Raw genomic sequence first — 22854 nt, 5'->3', positions numbered from 1 at the left:
TTGGATTCCCCATTGATGATGTCACTGGTAGACGGGACTCTGAACTGTCCACAGCCCTCTTATGAGACACAGGCCGAGTAGATTTTTTTTTTACCATTTTATCATGAGTATTAGTGGGGACCAATTATGTGAAGATAGGTTGAAAAGCGGTGAAGTCGTCCTTTAATGGTCTGCCGACTCCAGTCCCCTGGGAGCAAATCCTAGCCTGATTATCAGACAGAAGCTGCGTGGGGCTTCAGTCTGACATTGGCTGCAGTGTCCGCGATTCCGCGAGGGAGGGGATTCGAATTTCCCTAAACCAATCACAAGAGATTCACGATTCCGCCTACATCTGACGTCATCGTACAGCTTGTTTTAGCAGATATTCACTGATTGGCTTGTCGTTAGACCACTCCCACCTCCGACTCTGATTTGTCAGGTATCTCTTCGATCGCGAAAAGCCAAAGGCTGACATTATAATGCCAGACCAAGAGGAGCTCACTCAGAGAGTGGGCGGGGTCTATGGGCTGGAACCAGGCTAAGCAAATCCCGCTGCTGGCACTCTTTTTCCGGCAAGTTCAACTATTTAATACAAGCTTCTACTTCTGACATTCTGCATAATGACTTTACCTTTGGTACTTTAAGTATATTTTGATGCCAGTACTTACATTTCATTTGTATTTTTGATTATACAATTTTTTTCCCCCACGATTTTGCAACCCCATTTTTTTCACCCCCCAGTGCCAATTGTCTTAGTAATCCTGGGCGCTACACTCGCTCTGCCAGCCTAGGGAGAGCCCAGAGCCGAGCTCATGCCTCCATCAATGCATGAGAGCTAACAAGCCTATCACCTGACAGGGGGGAGTTTCCCTGGTAGGACGTAGTGCGTGGAAGGAACACGTTTTTCCAACCAGTTCCTTTCCCCTCCATCAGGCTTTTTTACTTAAATTTGTAATACTGGCCTTTTATTTGTATTTCTACATCAGGGGTCTTCAACAGGGGGTCCGGGACCCCTAGGGGGTCCTCAGAGTTACTTCAGGGGGTCCACCAAATCTTTGTTTGATATATTATTTGTTTCCTTAACTTCAACCCTAGCATCCCCATTCTGAAGAGAACTTTAGCCAAAAATAGCAGATCTACAAGCTCACAACGCCTCGCGCTGCGAGGCGTTGTGAGCTTGTAGATCTGCTATTTTTGGCAAAGAGGTATAGGTGTAGAGGGAAAAAAAGAGCAGACCAAGTAAACAAAAAAAGTTGAATATGAAATTAAATGTTATACAATATAGAGGGGGTCCCAACTTTATCTGTGTCTCAACTAGGGGGTCCTTGGGCTGAAAACGTCGAAGACCCCTGTTCTACATGATGGTATTGATACCTTTAGCCTACTTAAGTAAAACCTTTTCCACCTCTGAACACATGTGTGCAGCCAATCACTACGGCTGATGACACATTTAAACAGTACAGCAGCAGCAAATGAACAGTAATCTGAGTTCCCAGACGTTTTCGCCAGCTCTGGCGAGGAACTTCTGGGCCAGAGCCCTGGTATTTGTGGGCGGGATGTAACTTACGCTCAGAATCTGAGCGGACACGCCTCTTACCGGTCTGAGAGCTGTGCAACTCGTCTAAAAAGTCCGACGAGAGGCAAACAGCAGTACACAACAATGGCGGCCGCAATTTCTCAAGGAGACATTGCTTCCCGTCGATCCTATTTAGATGCAACACCCACTGCATGTGGATCCCGCCCCCTTTTCTACATTGGCTGTTGATTTGAATCACAACGCAGTGGCCGCGCCCCTGTTGTCCAGGCTCCAAGCCGAATACTCCCAGACTAAATGAACAGAGACCCAAACGTAAAGTTTATTTGCTGCTGCTGCTGCTGTGAGGAACAAGGTAGCAAAATGCCCTCTGTCCTCCGTAAACAGAAGCAGCACCTCGTCGGACAATACTTAGCAGCCTAAAGATGATCAATGAAGACGGGTTTCCCGGTTCATTTAGGCCTGGATTGTTTACACTTATAGTCCCCAAGATGTAATTGCTTCTTCTTTAAGTAATTCCATTATGTCTGACCCTTCTGCTCCTTCTGGGCGTTGGACACAGAATAACCCTTTAACACCGGGAAGGCGTCTGTGTCATTTTAGAATTTTTTAGCCTTGGCTATTTAAACATAGCAGATCTACAACCTCACAGCGTGGCACGATATGAGCTTGTACATCTGCTATTTTTGAACATTTTTTTAAAAGCACAAGGGCCGTCACCAGAGGGGTAGACACACAGCCTTTGCACAAAATTCCTTTTCAGTTCAAGGAAGCGCAATTTGGAACAATCTGCCCACTAACATAAGAGAGAGTCCATCCTTTACGTCTTTAAAGGTTCAACTAAAAGGATGGATCATGGACAATCAAACATGTGAACCTTTTTAAATAGGCTTAAATGTAGTTAGTTAGTTCGTTTTCCTGAGTCTCTGGTAGGCCTATTTTAGGTCAAAACTAGGCCTTTTTTACTGTTGCTTTTTTTTCTTTTCTGTTTGTTTTTTTTTTCTTTTCTGTTTGTACCCTTTTCGTAATGTTTATATGTGCTCTTTTTCTAATTGTTTTCTGTATGGGGACTACGGCTGGAAATTACCATCCTTGCTAATTCCGGTGTATTTGTGGTGTTCATTAATGTGTGCTGTCCCTCCCTAATAAAACTATACTGTAAATACATTAAAACCTTGAAAGCGTTTGAAATATTCAAAAAAATGTTACATTTTCGAACACAAATCTTCTCTTCTGGGGGTCCCAGGCACAAAAACATTTCAGATGGGGGGGTCCACGGCCAAATATATATACATTTTGGGGGTCCTTGGCACGAAAAAGTATGAGAACTACTGATTTAGAAGGCATTAGAATGGGCCTGAGGTCTGAATGTGATAAGGAAGAGGACATAGCAGTGAATAATGACTATTCACCTGCCTCCCTACTGGCTCATTGGCTGACTTTCCCTTTTTCCCCTCCTCCTCCTCTGTAATGAATGGATTGAGGATCTGGTCCGATGACCTTCACCACTAGATAGCAGTGGTGGAAAGTAACTAAGTACATTTACTTAAGTACTGTACTTAAGTACAATTATGAGGTATTTGTACTTTACTTGAGTATTTCCAATTTCCGATACTTTTACTTCTACTCCACTACATCTCAGAGGCAAATATTGTACTTTTACTCCACTACAATTATTTGACAACTTTAGTTACTAGTTACTTTTCAGATCTAAACTATGATATAAGGAAACATACATTAACCACTTTAACCCTATTTTATACCTAGGCTATTTGAAAATAGCCGATCTACAAGCTCACAACGCGTCGCGATGCGACGCGTTGTGAGCTTGTAGATCTGCTATTTTCAAATATTTAGTACTTTTACTTTTGGTACTTTAAGTACATTTTGATGCCAATACTTTTGAACTTTTACTCAAGTAAATTTTTAATTTTGGACTTTTACTTGTAACAGAGTATTTTTATATTGCAGTATTGGTACTTTTACTTAAGTAAAGAATTTGAGTACTTTTTCCACCACCGCTAGATAGACAAAATGATGAGAAATGCAGCATTCTCTCCCCACGCACATTATAAAAAGATCATTGATATGTTTTCACGGCATGTTCCTTATCGTCTCTGTCAGCGTAGAGACCTCATATGTCCAAAAACAAGGGTCTAGCATTCGGGTGGTGGAAAGTAACTATAAGTACATTTACTTAAGTACTGTACTTAAGTACAATTTTTGAGGAATTTCTACTTTACCTGAGTATTTCCTGTTTGCAATACTTTTTACTTCTACTCCACTACATCTCAGAGGCAAATATTGTACTTTTACTCCACTACAATTATTTGAAAACTTTAGTTACCAGTTACTTTTCAGATATAAATTATGATATTATGAAACATACATTAACAACTTAAGCCCTATTTTATACATAGGCTATTTGAAAATAGACGATCTACAAGCTCACAACGTGTCGCAATGCGACGCGTTGTGAGCTTGTAGATCTGCTATTTTCAAACATTCTAGTACTTTTACTTTTGGTATTAGTATATTTTGATGCCAATACTGTTTTACTGTTACTCAAGTAACATTTTTGAACACAGGCCTTTTACTTGTAACAGAGTATTTTTATATTGCGGTATTGCTACTTTTACTTGAGTAAAATATCTGAGTATTTCTTCCACCACTTCTAGCATTCGGCTTGTAAATTCGTGACAGAAGCAATTAGGCTCCATTCAAGCGGATGGGTTTTTGGCCCAACTGTACACTTGGTGTTACCTTTAATAAGCATTGCCATAAATACTATATGCTTCCAGTCGCTAATTTAAAGTCTTCTTTCAATCACCAAGATATGCGTTTTGGTAAACTATGGTCCCATTTATTTTAAAATGAATGATAAAGTAGGGTATGTTTCTAGGGTTTCTACTGGTCCTACCGAGTGAAGACCCGCCCTCGCTGCCGTTTCAGCCAATAGCATTGATTCCCGTTTGCATTTTGGTGCCGGATATTTGAAATCGCGGAGAAATGGTCTTCATTTACGGCCTGTAGAAACCAGGGGCGTAACGTTGTCCATATTTATGAGTGGTGCCAGCCACTCCTATACAGTACACTTGACCGTGTGTGTGTGTGTGTCTGTGTCCGTCCGTCCGTCCGTCCGTCCGTCCGTCTGTATGTTTGAGCATTGCCTCAACAGCTGCAGCTGATTGCAACCAGTTACACTCATTCAAAGGCACCACTCTCTTCACACTGGGTGTGATTATTTTTTACGATCTATGGTCCCTTTCAGGATTCAAATTCAAAAATAGCAGAAGTAGCAGATCTACAAGCTCAATTTCGAGCTTGTAGATCTGCTACATTTGATGCGTTTGTGTGAGGCTGTAGTCTGATCGAGTAGGGCGTTAATTTACGCGGGGGAAAAAAACACAAAAAGATCATATTATGGAGATAAGAGGTTTCTGCCCGTTATATTCCTTCAGCAATATGTCACATGACCTTTCTTCTTCTTCTGGTGGAGAGAAGACATTGTGTTTTTTCTACCTCGTTTTCTTTTCATCTGTACAGAACGCCAATTCTCATTTTTAATCCATTAAGACCGGGGAATGCATCTGTGTCATTTCAAGATTCCTTTGGCTATTCAAAAATAGCAGATCTACAAGCTCATAGCTCGGCACCGAGTGCCACGCTATGAGCTTGTAGATCTGCTATTTTTGGAAAAATCTGGGAAAATCTGTGCAAATCTTTGAATATACAGTATATATATATATATATATATATATATATATATATATATATATATATATATATATATATATGTTTTAAAGCAAATATTTTTAACTTCGATCTGTGCTTCGGGGGGTCCCTAGAACAACAAATTTTGAGATCGGGGTCCGCGGCCAAATACATATAATTTTGGGTGGTCCTTGACATGGAAAAGTTGGAGCACCACTGTTATAGCAACATACTGTTAGGATTTACAAAACATATGATATGTATTTGGCCGCGGACCCCCATCACAACATGTTTTGTTCCAGGGACCCCACCCAGAAGCAAAGATTTGAGTTACAAATGTTCGCTTTAAAAATATATATATATTCAAAGATTTGCACACATTTTCCCAATTTTTCAAAAAAAATAGTAGATCTACAAGCTCATAGCGCGGCACTCGGTGCCGCGCTATGAGCTTGTAGATCTGCTATTTTTGAATAGCCAAATAAATCTGACACAGATGCGTTCCCGGCTTGAATGGGCTAATCTGGAATGTGCATTCAGTCCATGTAAATCAGACAGTGATATGTGATCCTCTCTCTCTCAGCGTGTTGGATCACACAGCTCTATACTTGTCTCGTCTGTCTGCTGTAACCCGGTGTAGTTACAATGGCTTTGATGAAACATTCTCATCTTCCTCCTATAGCTGCACCCTCTTTTCTTTTGGCATCAGCTTCCCTTCTATTCTCTCTAACTGATTGAAATTCCCTGGATGTCTGACGGTGTATTCTGAGACGGGATGGGCGGTCTCCTTCGGGACAATGGATGCGGTTATAGGTGTTTTGTGTCGGGATATAAGTGTGCCGTACCACCATAGTCAGTGGTGGAAAGTAACTAAGTACATTTACTTAAGTACTGTACTTAAGTACAATTTTGAGGTATTTGTACTTTACTTGAGTATTTCCAATTTCCAATACTTTTACTTCTACTCCACTACATCTCAGAGGCAAATATTGTACTTTTACTCCACTACATTTACTTGACAACTTTAGTTACTAGTTACTTTTCAGATATAAATTATGATATAATGAAACATACACTAACCACTTTAAACCTATTTTAAACCTAGGCTATTTGAAAATAGCAGATCTACAAGCTCACAACGCGTCGCATCGCGACGCGTTGTGAGCTTGTAGATCTGCTATTTTCAAATATTTAGTGCTTTTACTTTTGGTACTTTTTGATGCCAATACTTTTGTACTTTTACTCAAGTAATTTTATTATTCTGGAATTTTACTTGTAACAGAGTATTTTTATATTGCAGTATTGGTACTTTTACTTAAGTAAAGAATTTAAGTACTTTTTCCACCACTGACCATAGTCCGCTGGTGGTGGGGATACTTTTGAAGCGAGCTCGACGTAGCAGACAAAAAGCAGTGATTGAAGTGCTCACATTAATTAGTAAAAGTATCAATAGTGCAATATGGAAATAGTCTGTATTTCTAAGTAAAAGTCTGGTACTCAAAATGTAGGCTACTTGAGTAAAAATACAAAAGTATATTGGCATCAAAATATACTTTAAGTAGCTACCAACAGGACAAGTACTCATTATGCGGAATGTACCCTTTCACAAGTTATCATATGTATAAAATGTATAAAAATCTTTTGAAAATAGCCGATCTACAAGGTCACGCGCTGTGAGCTTGTAGATCGGCTATTTTCAAATAACCGAAGTATACTGTATATAGGGCTGAAGTAGTCAATGTATGTGTAGTAGTAAGTAATTAGCAACTAAGGTTTTCAAATAATTGTAGTGGAGTAAAAGTACAATATTTGCCTCTGAGATGTAGTGGGGTAGCAGTAAAAGTGTTGAAAATTGGAAATCCTCCATTAAAGTAATAAATGTACTTAGTTACTTTACACCACTGCCAAAAAGCTGCAAAAAGTAATGCTATAAAATACCAGGATAAAAAAAAATGCAGAAGGCGCCAGATGGTCTGGAAAGTCACTTAGAAATGTGTGGTAAAACCATGCTAATTTATTTAAGCTAATTTACAGTGCATGTTGACTCTACTAATTACTCACTAATTACAATGATTGTGCTCTTTTTTTCCATCCCCAAGCTAGTGTCTGTTATGTCGTTATCGTACACTGTATGCTCTGTTATGTACACTGTATGCTCCTAACTGTGCAAACGTTGAATATTATGAACAATATCAGTGGTGGAAAGTAACTAATTACATTTACTCAAGTACTGCACTCAATTTTGAGGTACTTTTACTTTACTGTAGTATTTCCAATTGTCAGTACTTTTATTCCACTCCACTACATCTCAGAGGCAAATATTGTACTTTTACTCCATTACAATTATTTGAAAACTTTAGCTACCAGTTACTTTGCAGTTATAAATTATTATATTTTAAAACATACATTAACCACTTCAGCCCTATTTTATACATTTACACTATTTGAAAATAGCAGATCTACAAGCTCACAACGCGTCGCATCGCGACGCGTTGTGAGCTTGTAGATCGGCTATTTTCAAACATTTTAGTACTTTTACTTTTGGTACTTTAAGTACATTTTGATACCAATACTCTTGTACTTTTACTCAAGTTCATTTTGAATTCCGGACTTTTACTTGTAACAGAATATTTCTACATTGCAGCATTGATACTTTTACTTAAGTAAGAAATGTGAGTACCGAGTACCACTGAACAATATCAGTAACACGTCTTTTTCCAATTGAGAATAACATAATTTTTTCTCATGCAAATTGATGTGACAAATTGTATGGGAATATTATGTGATACACTTGTATGGATATCATTCAGAAAGAAGATGTAATAACTAATAATACTTGTTCTTTCATCGCTCTTCTATCTCCGACATGTAAATCTCATATTGAAATCATGTTCGAAGAGACCAACGGCATTATAATTTTACCATTGGATTTAGACTTTTGGTGGGTTTTGCAATTATCAGTCCTGAGCTAACGAGAATCTGTAATTGCTTTCCAAATTGCCTCTTTGTGCAAGCAGCTGACCCAATTAGTTATGGAATCGCATTTGTTAACCCATTTAGACCGGCAAAGCATCTGTGTAATTTGTTTTGATTTAATTGGCTATTCAAAAATAGCAGATCTACCATCTCATAGCGCGGCACCGAGTGCAAATCTTTGAATATATAGGTATATATTTTTTGAGGCGAACATTTTAACTCAAATCTTTGCTTCTGGGGGATTCTACAAATGTCTTCTAAATCCTAACAGTTTTCTGAAAAAAAACTTATGTCAAGGACCCCCAAAATGATATGTATTTGGCCGGCGACCCCCATCTCAAAATATGTTGTTCCAGGGACCCCCCAGAAGCAAAGATTTGAGTTACAAATTGTCCCAGAAAAAAAAATATATACTCAAATATTTGCATAAATGTTCAAGATTTTTCAAAAATATCAGATCTACAAGCTCATAGGGGGGCATGAGCTTGTAGATCTGATATTTTTGAATAGCCAAAGTATAAAATATGGATCCCGCTTTGAATGAGTTAAGAGTATCACTGCCTAACCACTGCGACTCGTTGATGAATATTTCAGAGTCACGTCTGGCAGTCAATTCCATTTTGTGTTTGTAACGCGTCAGCCTCTGCACAAGTTAATTGCATTGTGAACTCTGTGATGATACCGACCGCCGTCAAGAAGTACCTTTCTGCTTCACGTAGCACACACACACACATAGCACACATCACCTCACTTTCCTCTGTTGCAGTGGTGGAAAGTAACTAAGTACATTTACTTAAGTACTGTACTTAAGTACAATTTTGAGGTATTTGTACTTTACTTGAGTATTTCCAATTTCCAATACTTTTACTTCTACTCCACTACATCTCAGAGGCAAATATTGTACTTTTACTGCACTACAATTACTTGAAAACTGTAGTTACTAGTTACTTTTAGATATAAATTATGATATCACGAAACATACATTAACCACTTTAGCCCTATTTTATACATAGGCTATTTGAAAATAGCAGATCTACAAGCTCACAACGCGTCGCTTTGCGACGCGTTGTGAGCTTGTAGGTCGGCTATTTTCAAATATTTTTGTACTTTTACTTTTGGTACTTTAAATACATTTTGATGCCAATACTTCTGTACTTTTACTCAAGTAAATTTTGAATTCTGGACTTTTACTTGTAACAGAGTATTTTTATATTGCAGTATTGGTACTTTTACTTAAGTAAAGAATTTGAGTACTTTTTCCACCACTGCTCTGTTGTCAAAAACCTGGAGGGGAAAATCAATAGCATAAAATGAAGACTTATTTAGCACGTGTCACCTGACGCACGGTCGGCTCACCGCACGATGTCAACGACCTATTAGGATAAAGATCGTCCCAAATGGGAAACCAAATGAAGGGGAAGAAGGGACCGTATATACTGTATATACAAGCTGAGTGAGCAATTAGAGAGAGCTAAATTGAGAAGAGGGAGAGAGAGAGAGACAAAGACAAAAACAAAGATATTGTTGCTGTTGGTCAGTGATGGGTCTGATTTTGTACCATTTTCTTATGGATCTAAAGCAGTGGTTCTCAAACTTTTTCATGTCAAGGACCCCCAAAATGATATGTATTTGGCCGCGGACCCCCATCTAAACATATTTTATTCCAGGGACCCCCAGAAGCAAAGATTTCAGTTACAAATGTTCGCTTTAAAAAAACATATATTCAAAGATTTGCACACATTTTCAAGATTTTTCAAAAATAGCAGATCTACAAGCTCATAGCGCGGCACCGAGTGCCGCGCTATGAGCTTGTAGATCTGCTATTTTTGAATAGCCAAAGTATAAAAGGTTAAAATTATTCTGATGCTATATTTACACATTTTGCTGGGTACCCCCTGGAACCCCCTCAAGTACCCCTGGGGGTCCCCGGACCCCACTTTGAGAACCAAGGATCTAAAGTGTACCATTTTCCATTTGTATGTGTTAATATGGTTAAAAGTGTCAGTGCCTCTCAGGCAGCCTACAACATTGTTTTGGTCTGATGGGCCCCTTCAGCTATATGTCAACAATATTAGATAGCAGGTTAACCTTGTTGCTACACAGATTTGTTGTTATAAAATGTGCATACTGTAGATGATAGCCTATCCACCTGTTTCCTAGGCTTGTGTTTTCCACTTCCTGTCGGATTTCATTGGATATCATTAGTCATCTGACCTGTTTCATTGGATTTCATTGGATCAAAAGACAGGAAGTGGAACACAGTGAAAAGCCTAGGAAACAGGTGGATACCCCAACCTTGGTTTCCCAGGAAACGGAGCCATTTGAGACATATAACCTACGGCTGACGTGATGACGAAAGGCGTTACACCACGTTAAGTGTATAATCACTCTGTATCTCTTTTTTAACGTCAGACGAATATATCTGGAGCTATGCATGTCCAATGCTTGTAAGATCTCTTCTCTGGAATAAACCCAAATACTATTATAACACGTTTCCTTCCTCCGTTTTTCAGTCAGAAACCGTATTTTAACTTTTTGTGTTTTTTTCCCTGAAAACTAAAGCCCTACTTGATCATATTACAGCGTCACAAAAAGGCATCAAAAGTGTCAGATCCACAAGCGATGCGTTTTGAGCTTGTAGATTTGCTACTTTTGCCATTTTTCAATCTGAATCCTGAATAGCAACATGACATTGTCCGCCATCACATCGTGCGTGTTGAGCTTGTAGATCTGCAACTTTTGATACTTTTGAATTTGAATCCTGAGAAGTAACAGTTTTGGACATCATATTTTAGCGTGTCAATCGTGTCAAATTTGCTTCCCAAGCCCTGCACTTTGTACAGTATTTCCTCCTCTCTGGTAGACATTGTTTTAACAATTTTTTGCCTCCTGAAAGATAGACGACGACAGGTGGTGGCTGGGGTGGTGGAGGGTGAGCAGCAATTTTAGCAAGACAGCAGTGACAGCAGCAGCAACAGCATGAGCAGCAGCAAAACCAAGCAGGATGAGAAGTGCAAACTTCCAGCTTTAAATAGAGCGGGTCTGAGAATGAAATGAGTGGCGGTCCAAAATAGTCGGCCGCCAACAACTGTTCTCTGGCAGAACTTTGCTCTGCGCATGACTGTGCCAAGCGCCACATTGAAAAATAGCAGATCTACAAGCTCTTGCGCGGCACCGAGTGCCGTGCTATGAGTTTGTAGATCTGCTATTTTTTTTTAAAATCGTGAATATTTGTCTTCCAAATCTTCTAAAGTGTTTTTAAACTTATGTTGCTATAATCAGTGGTTCTCAAACTTTTTCATATCAAGGACCCGCAAAACTATATGTATTTGGCCACGGACCCCCATCTCAAAATATGTTGTTCCAGGGACCCCCCAGAAGCAAAGATTTGAGTTAAAAATGTTTGTTTCAAAATAATATATATTGAAAGATGTGCACACATTTTCAAGATTTTTCAAAAATAGCAGATCTACAAGCTCATAGCTCATAGCACTCGGTGTCGCGTTATGAGCTTGTAGATCTGCTATTTTCGAATAGCCAAAGAAATCTAAAAATGACACAGATGCGTTCCCGGTCTTAATGGAGATAATATTTACAGTAACAAGTCATCACAAACTTTGGGTTGCCATGCCAGGACACCTGATTAAGCCTAAATCTGAAGGAAGGTGACGTCATCAGATGAAGAACTTGCCCAGAGAAGATAGCTTGGTGCCATAATGTATAAAAGACATCTTTGTTATCTTTGTGAATAACAAATCCCGTCAGCCAAGCTTTGTGAAACCTTGGTACTTTGCCTTGGTTACCATTATTGATAAGAATGCTTTAAAACTGTCTCCCATTCTGTACCTCGGGAGAGAAATGGGATGTTCTGCATAATGATTACTTTTACTTTTGGTACTTTAAGTACATTTTGATGCCAATACTTTTTGTACTTTTACTCAAGTACATTTTGATTTTGAATTCCGGACTTAAAAATGTAACAGAATATTTCTATATTGCAGTATTGATACTTTTACTTAAGTAAAACATGTGAGTACTTTTTCCACCAGTGGATTGAGGTTTTCATATTATCATTTTGTTCATGTGTGGGTTATTAGAAAGGTAAGGTTGCATAATATGCTTCTCTGACTTTATTTGCTGAATCAAGTCAATTGTTTTTGGCTTTCTCTGGCAGTACGAGTTGTTTTGTGCCTTGCAATACCTGGCAACCCTGACTGTATAGTATATCGTTGTGAATATTTTTTTATGAATTAATGCCCCACTTTGTCGGCCAAAAGGAGCAAAAATAGCAGATCTACAAGCTTGCGATGCGACGCATTGTGAGCTTGTAGATCTGTTTAAAAAAAAAAGTGGTTAAGTGTGTCTGTGGGTTTTATGCATTGACATTACGTTCATTAAAAAGTAATAATAAGAGCTTATGATTAATTGACTAATACAGTTAAAGGTTATGCTAAAGGATAACACAAAATGCCCCATGGGCTCTTGTTTCCCATACTGTGGTTCCACACTGCATACTAAAAGAAAAGACTGAAGAAAAAATATCGAATCTCTGAAATATATTTTGCTCTGACTTTGGGTTTGTTTTTCTGTAGAAAATATTGGAGGCTTTAATAACAAATAAACAGTGATATGTGTGCAGACAGGACAGAACATTGGGTTGGGTGTCCATTCGTATATATATATACCCCCCCCCCCCCCCCCATCAGCCATAACTCTTGGCAACACAATACTATTGTCGCTGCCGGGGCAGAAAACCTTGATATTTCAACAGCTAGTTTTCGTAAATCGATTACCTACTTCATCATATAAGAGTTTTGCACAAAAGTCGTGAGAACTGCCGATCTACAAGCTCACGGCGCGACACATGGTGTGCTTGCTATTTTCACTATTTTAAAACATTTAAAAAATAATAACAAAAAAAAACATAGGACATTCAAGGTTTCCAACCGACAGCAACGATGATATGTCATTGGTTTGGCATCAGTTTGGTTACCCGATACCTAGAACTGATCCCATTGAATGGGGCCGTTATCACACTTATCATCCCATAGCTATGGTCCCAGTAGAGCCCTACTGGCCTACCAGGAGGCTCTGGTAGGCCGTTATCAGCCATTCAATGAGTGATTCAATGTTACCGGAATGTGCTGTCACGGGGCATGTGTCTTTTCCGGGACTTGGACAGGTCACGTGACAGCACATGTGTGAACATTGAGTCACCCAAAGGAGTGGCTGATAACGGCCTATACCAGAGCCTCCTGGTAGACCATAGCTATGGGATGATAAGGGTCAGTGGCGTGCACAGACATTTTGAGGGGCAGGTGCTCAAGTAAATTATACTTTTTTTGGTTTACTTTGTCTGCTCTTTTTTCCCTCTACACCTATACCTCTTTGCCAAAAAGTAGATCGGCTATTTTTGGCTAAAGTTCTCCTCAGAAAAGGGATGCTAGGTTTCGAGTGGTTATGGTAAAAAGAAAAATCATCTCACATAAAGATTTGGCCGACCCCCTATAGTAACTCTGAGGACCCCCTAGGGGTCCCGGACCCCCTGTTGAAGACCCCTGCTGTAAACTTTCAAAAGGGCACTTCTGGTCAAGAGGGCAAAGGGCAGGTGCTCTAGCACCACCTAGAGTCTATCTGTGCACGTCCCTGATAAGGGTGATAACAGCCACATTCAATGGGATGAGAACGTGTAACATCGTTAGTTTGGGTCATCTTGACTTGGACACCATGTTCTTCTTACGGTGCGTTTCGGACATATTGTACGCTCTGAGAGTGCTGGCCTGCTCTCTGGGCGTTCACACATTCAGAGTGCTTGCTGTGCTCTGGACTCAAAGGGCATAGCCTACTGACTGACCTTTTTGCCTCGAGTGTCTGAACAACGACAGAGGAAATCATTGCAAAATGTGATGGTTGCAAAGCTTGCTTCGTATTCTAGAGACAGTATTCAACGTGCATCTTCAGTGCCATTTAACAAAACAGTTAATAATCATGTTTAAATACTGTACGGGTTGAATAGTTCATTTAAAAGATGAAAATGGCAACGGTTAATGAGTATCTACTCCATGAATTTGTAAATATACTGATATTTTCTTTATAAGCATTTTGTCAAGATATTGGCGCTGAAATGCACCCTATGTATGTACTGTATGTACACATACATGTACAGTAAATCTACTCTGCTATAGGAATATCTGGGATATCTGACCAACTGGTCCCAGTTCAAATATCGTCACCTTGCTAAACTAATGGCCTATGTCATTTTTTGTCAAGTTTTTCAGGAAAAATAAAAAACTGATCCAAAACAAAACTATATGATATATCTTAATCATTTCACCCAAAACGTTTGTAACAAATTATGTATATTAAAATAAAAATAACACTGTCTGTCAGTTATGTAACATAAGAGATTTAAATAGGTTTAAATAGGATTAAATCTGACTTAAGCCAAACATTTTTTAAAGAAATGGCCTAAATCAGTAAATAATTTGGCACAAAGTCACAAAACCATGTGACTTAGGCCAAAAAACGTGCCTATTTTGGCCTAAGTCACACTGGGGAGTTAGGCCATTATACTAAAAGGGGAGTGAACAGCATGATCCTTTTCAATTAGGAGATAGGCCATTTTACCAGAGGTGGCCAGAGGAGCTGACTTGAAAATATAATTTTCCTCAAAAAATGACTTAGGCCATTAGTTTAGCAAGGTGACGACATGATTATTTTTGGGGGGTCACAGCCTGAACAGTTTAGGAACCCTTGCGCTACAGTAGCAGTGTTTCATTGGGCACATTATATAAATGATACAGGAAGAACCTGTAATGTAATTGAAAACATGTCCTTTCTTTCCAGCAGCTAACATGCTGAGTGTTATGGCAACGATGGTGCACTTCACAGTGGTGGAAAGTAATTAAGTGCATTTACTTAAGTACTGTACTTAAGTAGGTATTTTTTTTACTTTACTGGAGCATTTCAAATGTACTTTTACTTCTACTCCACTACATCTCAGATCCAAATATTGTACTTTAATCCACTACAATTATATGAAAACTTTAGTTACTAGTTACTTTGTAGATTTTGATTGTTATCACAAAACACACTAACCACTTCGGCCCTATATACATTTCGGCCATTTGAAAATAGCCGATCCACAAGCTCACAATGCGTCGCGATGCAACGCTTTGTGAGCTTGTAGATCTGCTATTTTCAATTTTATACATTTGAAAACTTGTGAAATGGGACTTTCTGCATAATGAGTATTTTCTACTTTTGCTACTTTAAGTACATTTTGATACCAATGCTTTTGTACATTTACTCAAGTCAATTTTGAATTCTGGACCGATACTTGTAAGGGCGCGGTCCCACCGCACTTTTATTTAACCTCTGGGGCAGAATCTGCCAATGCTTTGTCAATGCAAATGCACGTATTCATGGTCTTGCCCATCTTTCACTCGAATCGACGCCTTTGCCTTGACAAAGCATTGGCAGATTCCGCCACAGAGGTAAAATAAAAACTTTTTCTGTTTTTTTCTGTGTCTATGAGGTTGATAGAACTTCATTAAGCCCTGGTGGTGTTTGTATGGTGTTGTATGTCTTCTCTGACTATTTTGAGTTTTTTCCTGGAGGCTGAAACCATTTTGAGGGTTAAACGTGTCAATAGAAAAACAGCCCTTTAGTGACATAGTAAAAACATACCCTCCCCCTCATTATCATAACACAACAGGTGTGGGCATGAGGAGGAGGAGGGACTAGGACAGGTGGGTGGTGCTATGGTGGTGGAGGAGGTGCTAAGGTGAGAACCAGGTATACTTAATGAACTGGAGGCGTGTCCACATAAAAAACATAATTTTAACACTTTGTGTACACTTTTTTGAAAAAAATCTTCCTCCTAGTATAACCATAATACCTGATGATCATGTTTTAGGGAGGGAAAAAATCACTGAAAATCACTGCACCCTGTCTTTAAGTAAAACACTTCAGTACTTTTTCCACCACTGGCACTTCATCAGTGGTGGAAAAAGTACTCAAATGTTTTACTTAAGTAAAAGTATCAATACTGCAATGTAAAAATACTCTGTTACAAGTAAAAGTCCGCAATTCAAAATGTACTTGAGTACAAAAGTATTGGCATCAAAATATACTTAAAGTACCAAAAGTAAAAGTACTAAAATAGTACGAAAATAGCCTAGGTATAAAATAGGGCTAAAGTGGTTAATGTATGTTTCATAATATAATAATTTATATCTGCAAAGTAACTAGTAAATAAAGTTTTCAAATACTTGTAGTGGAGTAAAAGTACAATATTTTCCTCTGAGATGTAATGGAGTAGAAGTAAAAGTACTGACATTTAGAAATAAATAATAATAATACCTCAAAATTGCACTTAAGTACAGTACTTGAGTACATGTGATTAGTTACTTTACACCACTGCACTTCATAATATTCAGCTTCCCCCACAACAACACAATAATACACTCCATCAACTGGGTGAGCACACAGGCCGTTTTCTGTGGAGAAAAACATATCTAAATGTCAGCAGCTGTCACATGGTGTTCCATTGAGGGAACACAAAGCATATAGTGAACTTAAGTTAAGATTCCACTGATATTCTCACATAATCTGTTCCACCCAATGTGACCTGAACCATTTTGGTCTTTTATTTTGTCTTGTAGCTCATATAGTGACCGTTATCACGTTGTAAACACAACCCTGATATCTGTATATCATTTTTATGAGTTATAGACAATATGTTTTGGAACCAGTGTCACTAACACACAGTGGTGGGGGGAAAAAAACTTTTTTTTTTTTTTTTTTACTTAAAGGTAGGGTAAATGATTTTCTTTGGTTACAATAAGTGTTAAATAGCTCTATATTCTGATAGTACTCATTACTATAGAGTGTTTGTTCAGTATTAGGAGTCTCCTTGTCTCTCCAGCTCTTTATTAAACAGAAAAATGCATTTTTGTTTCAATTTCAGCTTAATTTCCAATTTTATCCAATCAGGATAGAGAACTCAATCAGGATATAAGTTAAAAAGCGATGACACTAAGAAATGAGCAGGCAAAATTGGAACTGGAACACTATAAAAATGAAGCTTAAAAATTGGTACTTTCTCCTGATTGGCTGAGATTTTGACACCTACCGGAAAATGTATTTTCTGTTCATTAAAGATCTGGAGAGACATGGAGACTCCTGTTTCTGAACAAACACTCTATAGCAATGATTACTATCAGAATATAATGCTTTAACCTTTTAACAAAATACTTTTTGTTTTAACCCAAAAATATCACTTACCCTACCTTAAGTACAGTAAAAGTATCAATACTGCAATGTAGAAATACTCAAAATGTACTTGAGTAAAAGTACAAAAGGATTGGTATCACAAGTATTTAAGTACCAAATGTAGAAAGTAGTCATTATGCAGAAATGTCCCATTTTCACATTTTTTCAAATGTGTGAAATGTATACAAATATTTTGAAAATAGCAGATCTACAAGCTCACAATGTGTCGCATTGCGACACATTGTGAGCTTGTAGATCTGCTATTTTCAAATGGCGGAAATGTATATAGGGCTGAAGTGGTTAATGTATGTTTTGTAATAACAATCAAAATCTACAAAGTAACTATTAACTAAAGTTTTCAAATAATTGTAGTGGAGTAAAAGTACAATATTTGCATTTGAGATGTAGTGGAGTTGAAGTAAAAGTACTGAAAATTGGAAATACTCCAGTAAAGTCAAAATGCCTCAAAATTGTGCACAGTACTTGAGTAATTGTACTAGTTACTTTACACCTCTTACTGTGAGCAAGGCAAGGCAGGCAAGGCCATGGTATGTGTAGCCTATAGCACACTTCAACAACAAGGCAGTTCAATGTGCTTCACAGAACATCAGGCAAAGGAAACACAATTATACAATGACATTAGGATGCATAAAACAAAACAAGTAATATTAACACAACAGATACAGTTACAGTTTAGAAGAGGAAGATAAGAGAAAAGCCTGCAGTTTTCTGGGAGTCGGTTCCAGATATGTAAAATAAAAAATAAATGCTGCTTCCCCCCTAATAGTTTGTGTGTGTGTGTGTGTGTGTGTGTGTGTGTGTGTGTGTGTGTGTGTGTGTGTGTGTGTGTGTGTGTGTGTGTGTGTGTGTGTGTGTGTGTGTGTTTTTAATATATATTGTTGTATTGCTCATTGCATTAGCTTATTTTTATTTGTTACCTGCAAAGGAATGAAGAATTCATTACCTCTTTAAATTATGAATGAATGCAATTCATTCATCATTTGAATTTGATGGTATCAAATGAATGCATTTAAAGTGGATACAGGTTAATAAAGCCTTAATTTTCCTTTCAAAAAAAGAATACAATTCATAAGAAATGTAATCCCATACATTTAAAGATAAGCGCAGCAGACATCAGATTATAAATTGATAAACTTAATTGTATTGTTTAATAAAATACGTTAAGACATATAAAGCACCATATTGGTGAACAAAAATGCATTTAAATGATTTGTAATTAAATAATGAAGCACAGAAACACTTAAACACTTTTAAAGAATAACATATTGTATTGGTATTGGCTACTAGATTATAACGTCCAGTGTTTTTTTTTTTTTTTTTACTATTTTCATTTATGTAAGTTTAGTTTTTTCCTTTAACCTTTACAGTTTAATTATAGATATATATAATAGTCCTTTCCACTGTCAACAGCTTTACCACTTAAGCTCTATGTGTAGCTGTGTGCTAAACTTGTTAGATTAGCTATTTTTGAACATTTATCTTAAATGTTGAATGATTTTTACATGGGTTTGAACATGTTCAGCTATAATGTCATTCCCAAAGAGAAACATCGTTAGTGGCTAAATTGTGATCCTCTCACTGGATTTGAACACCAAAATAATGTAAGAAAAATAATACCTGACATGCTTCACCTAATAGACACCAAAACTTCCATATCTGCCTTGGAAATGAAACTGGAAAATGATACTGACAAAATATTAACATCTTAAAGCTTAGTTCCTTACATCTCCTCTCTCACTCTCAGACTTATTGCCAGTGGTGGAAAAAGTACTGTAAAAAGTGATATTTTTTTGGTTAAAACAAAAAGTATTTTGTTAAAAGGTTAAAATACTATATTCTGATAGTAATCATTGCTTTTCAGTTACAGATGTCTCCCTGTTTCTCCAGCTCTTTAATAAACAAAAAATACATTTTTCGGTAGGTGTCAAAATCTCAGCCAATCAGGAGAAATTAGCCATTTTTAAGCTTAATTTGTATAGTGTTCCACTTCCAATTGTGTCTGCTCATTTCTTAGTGTCATCACTTCCAATTTCACTTGTTTAATCTATATCCTGATTGAGTTCTCTGTCCTGGTTGGATAAAATTGGAAATGAAACTGAAACGAAAATGCATTTTATGTTTAATAAAGAGGTGGAGAGACAAGGAGACTCCTGTTACTGAACAAACACTCTAGCAATGAGTACTATCAGAATATAGAGCTATTTAACACTTATTTTAACCAAAGAAAATCACTTACCCTACCTTTAAGTAAAAGTATCAATACTGCATTGTAGAAGTACTTTGTTACAAGTAAAAATCCGGAATTCAAAAGTAAAAACCTATTGGTATCAAAATGTACTTAAAGCACCAGAAGTAAAAGTACTAAAATGTTTTAAAAATAGCCGATCTACAAGCTCACACGCATTTTGAGCTTGTAGATCGGCTATTTTCAAATAGCCCAGGTATAGAATAGGGCTAAAGTGGTTAATGTATGTTTCATAATATCATCATTTATATCTAAAAAGGGACTAGTAACTAAAGTTTTCAAATAATTGTAGTGGAGTAAAAGTATAATATTTGACTCTGAGATGTAGTGGAGTAGAAGTAAAAGTATTGAAAATTGGAAATACTGAAGTAAAGTAACATTGTACTTAAGTACAGTACTTAAGTAAATGTACTTAGTTACTTTCCTCCACTGCCGAATGGACACCAAAACTTCCATATCCGCCTTGGAAATTAAACTGGAAAATGATACTGACAAACTATTAACATCTTAAAGCTCAGTTCCTTACATCTCTCTCACTCTCAGACTTATTGCCAAAGCACTTAACACCTTGTCGATCCAATCTCACTCTTTTGTTTCACATGCTTAATGAGATGCATGATCCCCTGCCCTTGGATTGTCCTGCAAAGTGGTCCCTAGTATCACAACGTGCTCATACATACACATGCAGCTTTTAGTTTCTCCCCAGCCCAGGAAGGGTTAATCCCTCTACGCCCGTCCTATCAGACACCTGTGTGAAGGAGGCTCTCGACCAATCAGAGGAAGAGTGGGAGAAACTACCTGCTGGCCTTAAATAAACCTGGGTCCCCGATGAGGAGGAATCACAACTCTTGACTCACTGATCATCTGTGTTGTTAGTTAGACTGACTTATACACTGAGAGAGGAACACACACCTGGTTAAAGAGAATACAACTTAAAGGAAAATATCTCCACCGTGACCCCCGACTGAAAACATGACCAAAGATACTGATACTCTGGGACTGGTCCATCAGAACGAGAACTTCAACTATAACCGCTACACAAACTACGTCATGGACACCTGGAACTATCTGGAGAGCCCCATGACAGACCTGAGCAGGTCCGAGTCCTGCAGATCTCACCAAACGGAGGACATGACAACTCTCTCCATGCTCTATGAGCAGTGCAAGAACCTTAAAGACCGCGACATGTCTCCCTGCAACGACGGAAGCAGCGTCTACGAGCCAACAGAGAGGACTCTAAGTACCTCGTCCCCCGAGCTGGTTTCCTTGGAGACGTCCAGCAGTCTTATGAAGATGCTGTCTGACAACGTTCCATCAGGCCTCCCCCAGGAAGTGCCAACGTCTCCCGGCTGCAGCCCCGCCGAGCGGAGCATCTCTCTGCCCGTCTCGGTGGACCCCGCCGCATCGGCTGTCTTTGCCACCCTGACCAGTGTGGCCAGTGTGCTGGCAGACACCCACGGCAAGCAGGACCTCAACAACATCTATGACTCTTCGCTGCTGCAGAAGTGGCCAACGGGCGCTTTCCCCGTGGCCAGCGCAGAGGCTCTTCCCTACAGCGACCCCTTCTCCTTCGAGGATCGGTCTAGCCCCGTCTACTCGGGCTCCTACACCAGCAGCTCCCCTCCGGGGGGGTCTGGGAGTGAATTTCAGTTCACCCTGGGCGCTCCCCCGGCCACCCCACCCAAGCCGTGTGAACTGCCCACGGTTTACCTGAACAAGGGACAGTTCTACCCCATCACCCTCCACGGAGTAGACGGCACCGCTGGCCTCGCAGTCGCCACGGTCAAGACGGTGGTCATGGCTGTGTTTGAAAACGACAACAGGACCCCAGAGGCGCAGCTTCGCTGCTGGAACCACTGGCACGCACGTCAGCCTACCGTCAAGCAGAGGGTCATTGACATAGCCGACTATAAAGAAGGGTTCAGTGGCATCAGCCATGTAGAGGAGGTGGCCTTCAATGCGCTCTCCTTCATCCGGAACCCCAGTGAAGAGGCTAAGGTGTACGTTGGCATCAATTCTCTGAGCACTGATTTCTCCTCGCAGAAGGGCGTGAAGGGACTGCCACTCAACCTACAGATAGACACGTATGACTTCAGCACAGGAACCGACCGGCTGATACACAGGGCCGCCTGCCAGATCAAGATCTTCTGTGATAAGGGTGCAGAGAGGAAGATGAGAGATGATGAGAGGATGAGGACGAGGACAAAGAAGAGGGGGGCCAAGAACTCTAAGGAAACCAGCGCCAACAAGGGTTTGGTGTCCGGCTCCATGAACAATGACCGCACCTTCCTCCAGGCCGTGGATGACCACGTCACCCAGCCCGTGCTTTTCATCCCAGAGACGCACCTCTCCAACCTGCAACGCTGTGGCTTGGCCGCTCCCCCGACAACTCTGGATGAGGCTGAACGGCGTTCTATGAAGCGGTCGCATCCCGACGGAGACCAGAGTAGCCCTCCTCCGAGCAAGCAGGCCCGCAAGGACGACTCCCATAGAGTTCTGCTGTACGTGAGAGCAGAGACTGAAGAAGTGTTTAATGCGCTCGTACTCAACAGTCCCACGGTGACAGGCCTGAGAGAAGCTATTTCAGAAAAGTATGGCATGCGAAAGGACGCCGTCGGGAATATTTTCAAGAAGTGCAAAAGAGGGATTTTTGTCAACATGGACGACAACATTGTTGAACACTACAGTAACCGATCCGCCTTCCTCATCGATATCTCCGAAGCCACGCCTGGTCAATTCCAGATCACCCTCATCGAGCTATGAAGACCAGACACCTTGTTCAACAAATTATAGCTGACAATTTCAACCCTCTGAGAAAGCACGGCCCTGCCACAATAGCTGTATAACTAGCCTAGCTAACCAAGGAAACTGAACTGAACAAAAGAGTACTCCCAGTTTCATGCCAAATCTCCCAATATTTTTTAGTCACTGCCTTTGTAAATACCACCCACCCAGTGTTCTCCTACTGGTCCTGTATTTATTTTAATTTATTAGTATTATTGATTTAATTATTTGATATAAAGTGAAAGCAATTATATTATGCTGTAAATATTTGTTTTAAATAAAAAACAATATGAACTTGGTTTGTGTTTGAATAGTTTATTCCATG

At 39.2% G+C, this 22854-nt stretch overlaps 1 protein-coding gene across 1 annotated transcript; it reads left to right on the top strand.

Moving 5' to 3' along the window:
- Window positions 1-20622: 20622 nt before the first annotated feature.
- LOC311039058 (grainyhead-like protein 3 homolog) lies at window positions 20623-22508 on the top strand (the record flags this gene model as incomplete). Its single annotated transcript, XM_084048700.1, has 1 exon — window positions 20623-22508. The coding sequence occupies exon 1, from the start codon at window positions 20718-20720 to the stop codon at window positions 22506-22508; it is 1791 nt and encodes a 596-aa protein (XP_083904826.1). The 5' UTR covers window positions 20623-20717.
- Between the last annotated feature and the right edge of the window lie 346 nt (window positions 22509-22854).

The sequence above is a fragment of the Gymnoscopelus microlampas genome (assembly GCF_963454915.1).
Source record: "Gymnoscopelus microlampas genome assembly, chromosome: 22".
Lineage (NCBI taxonomy): Eukaryota > Metazoa > Chordata > Actinopteri > Myctophiformes > Myctophidae > Gymnoscopelus > Gymnoscopelus microlampas.
Note: the sequence above shows the minus strand (reverse complement) of the source record. Positions and strands in the feature narration are given on the sequence as shown.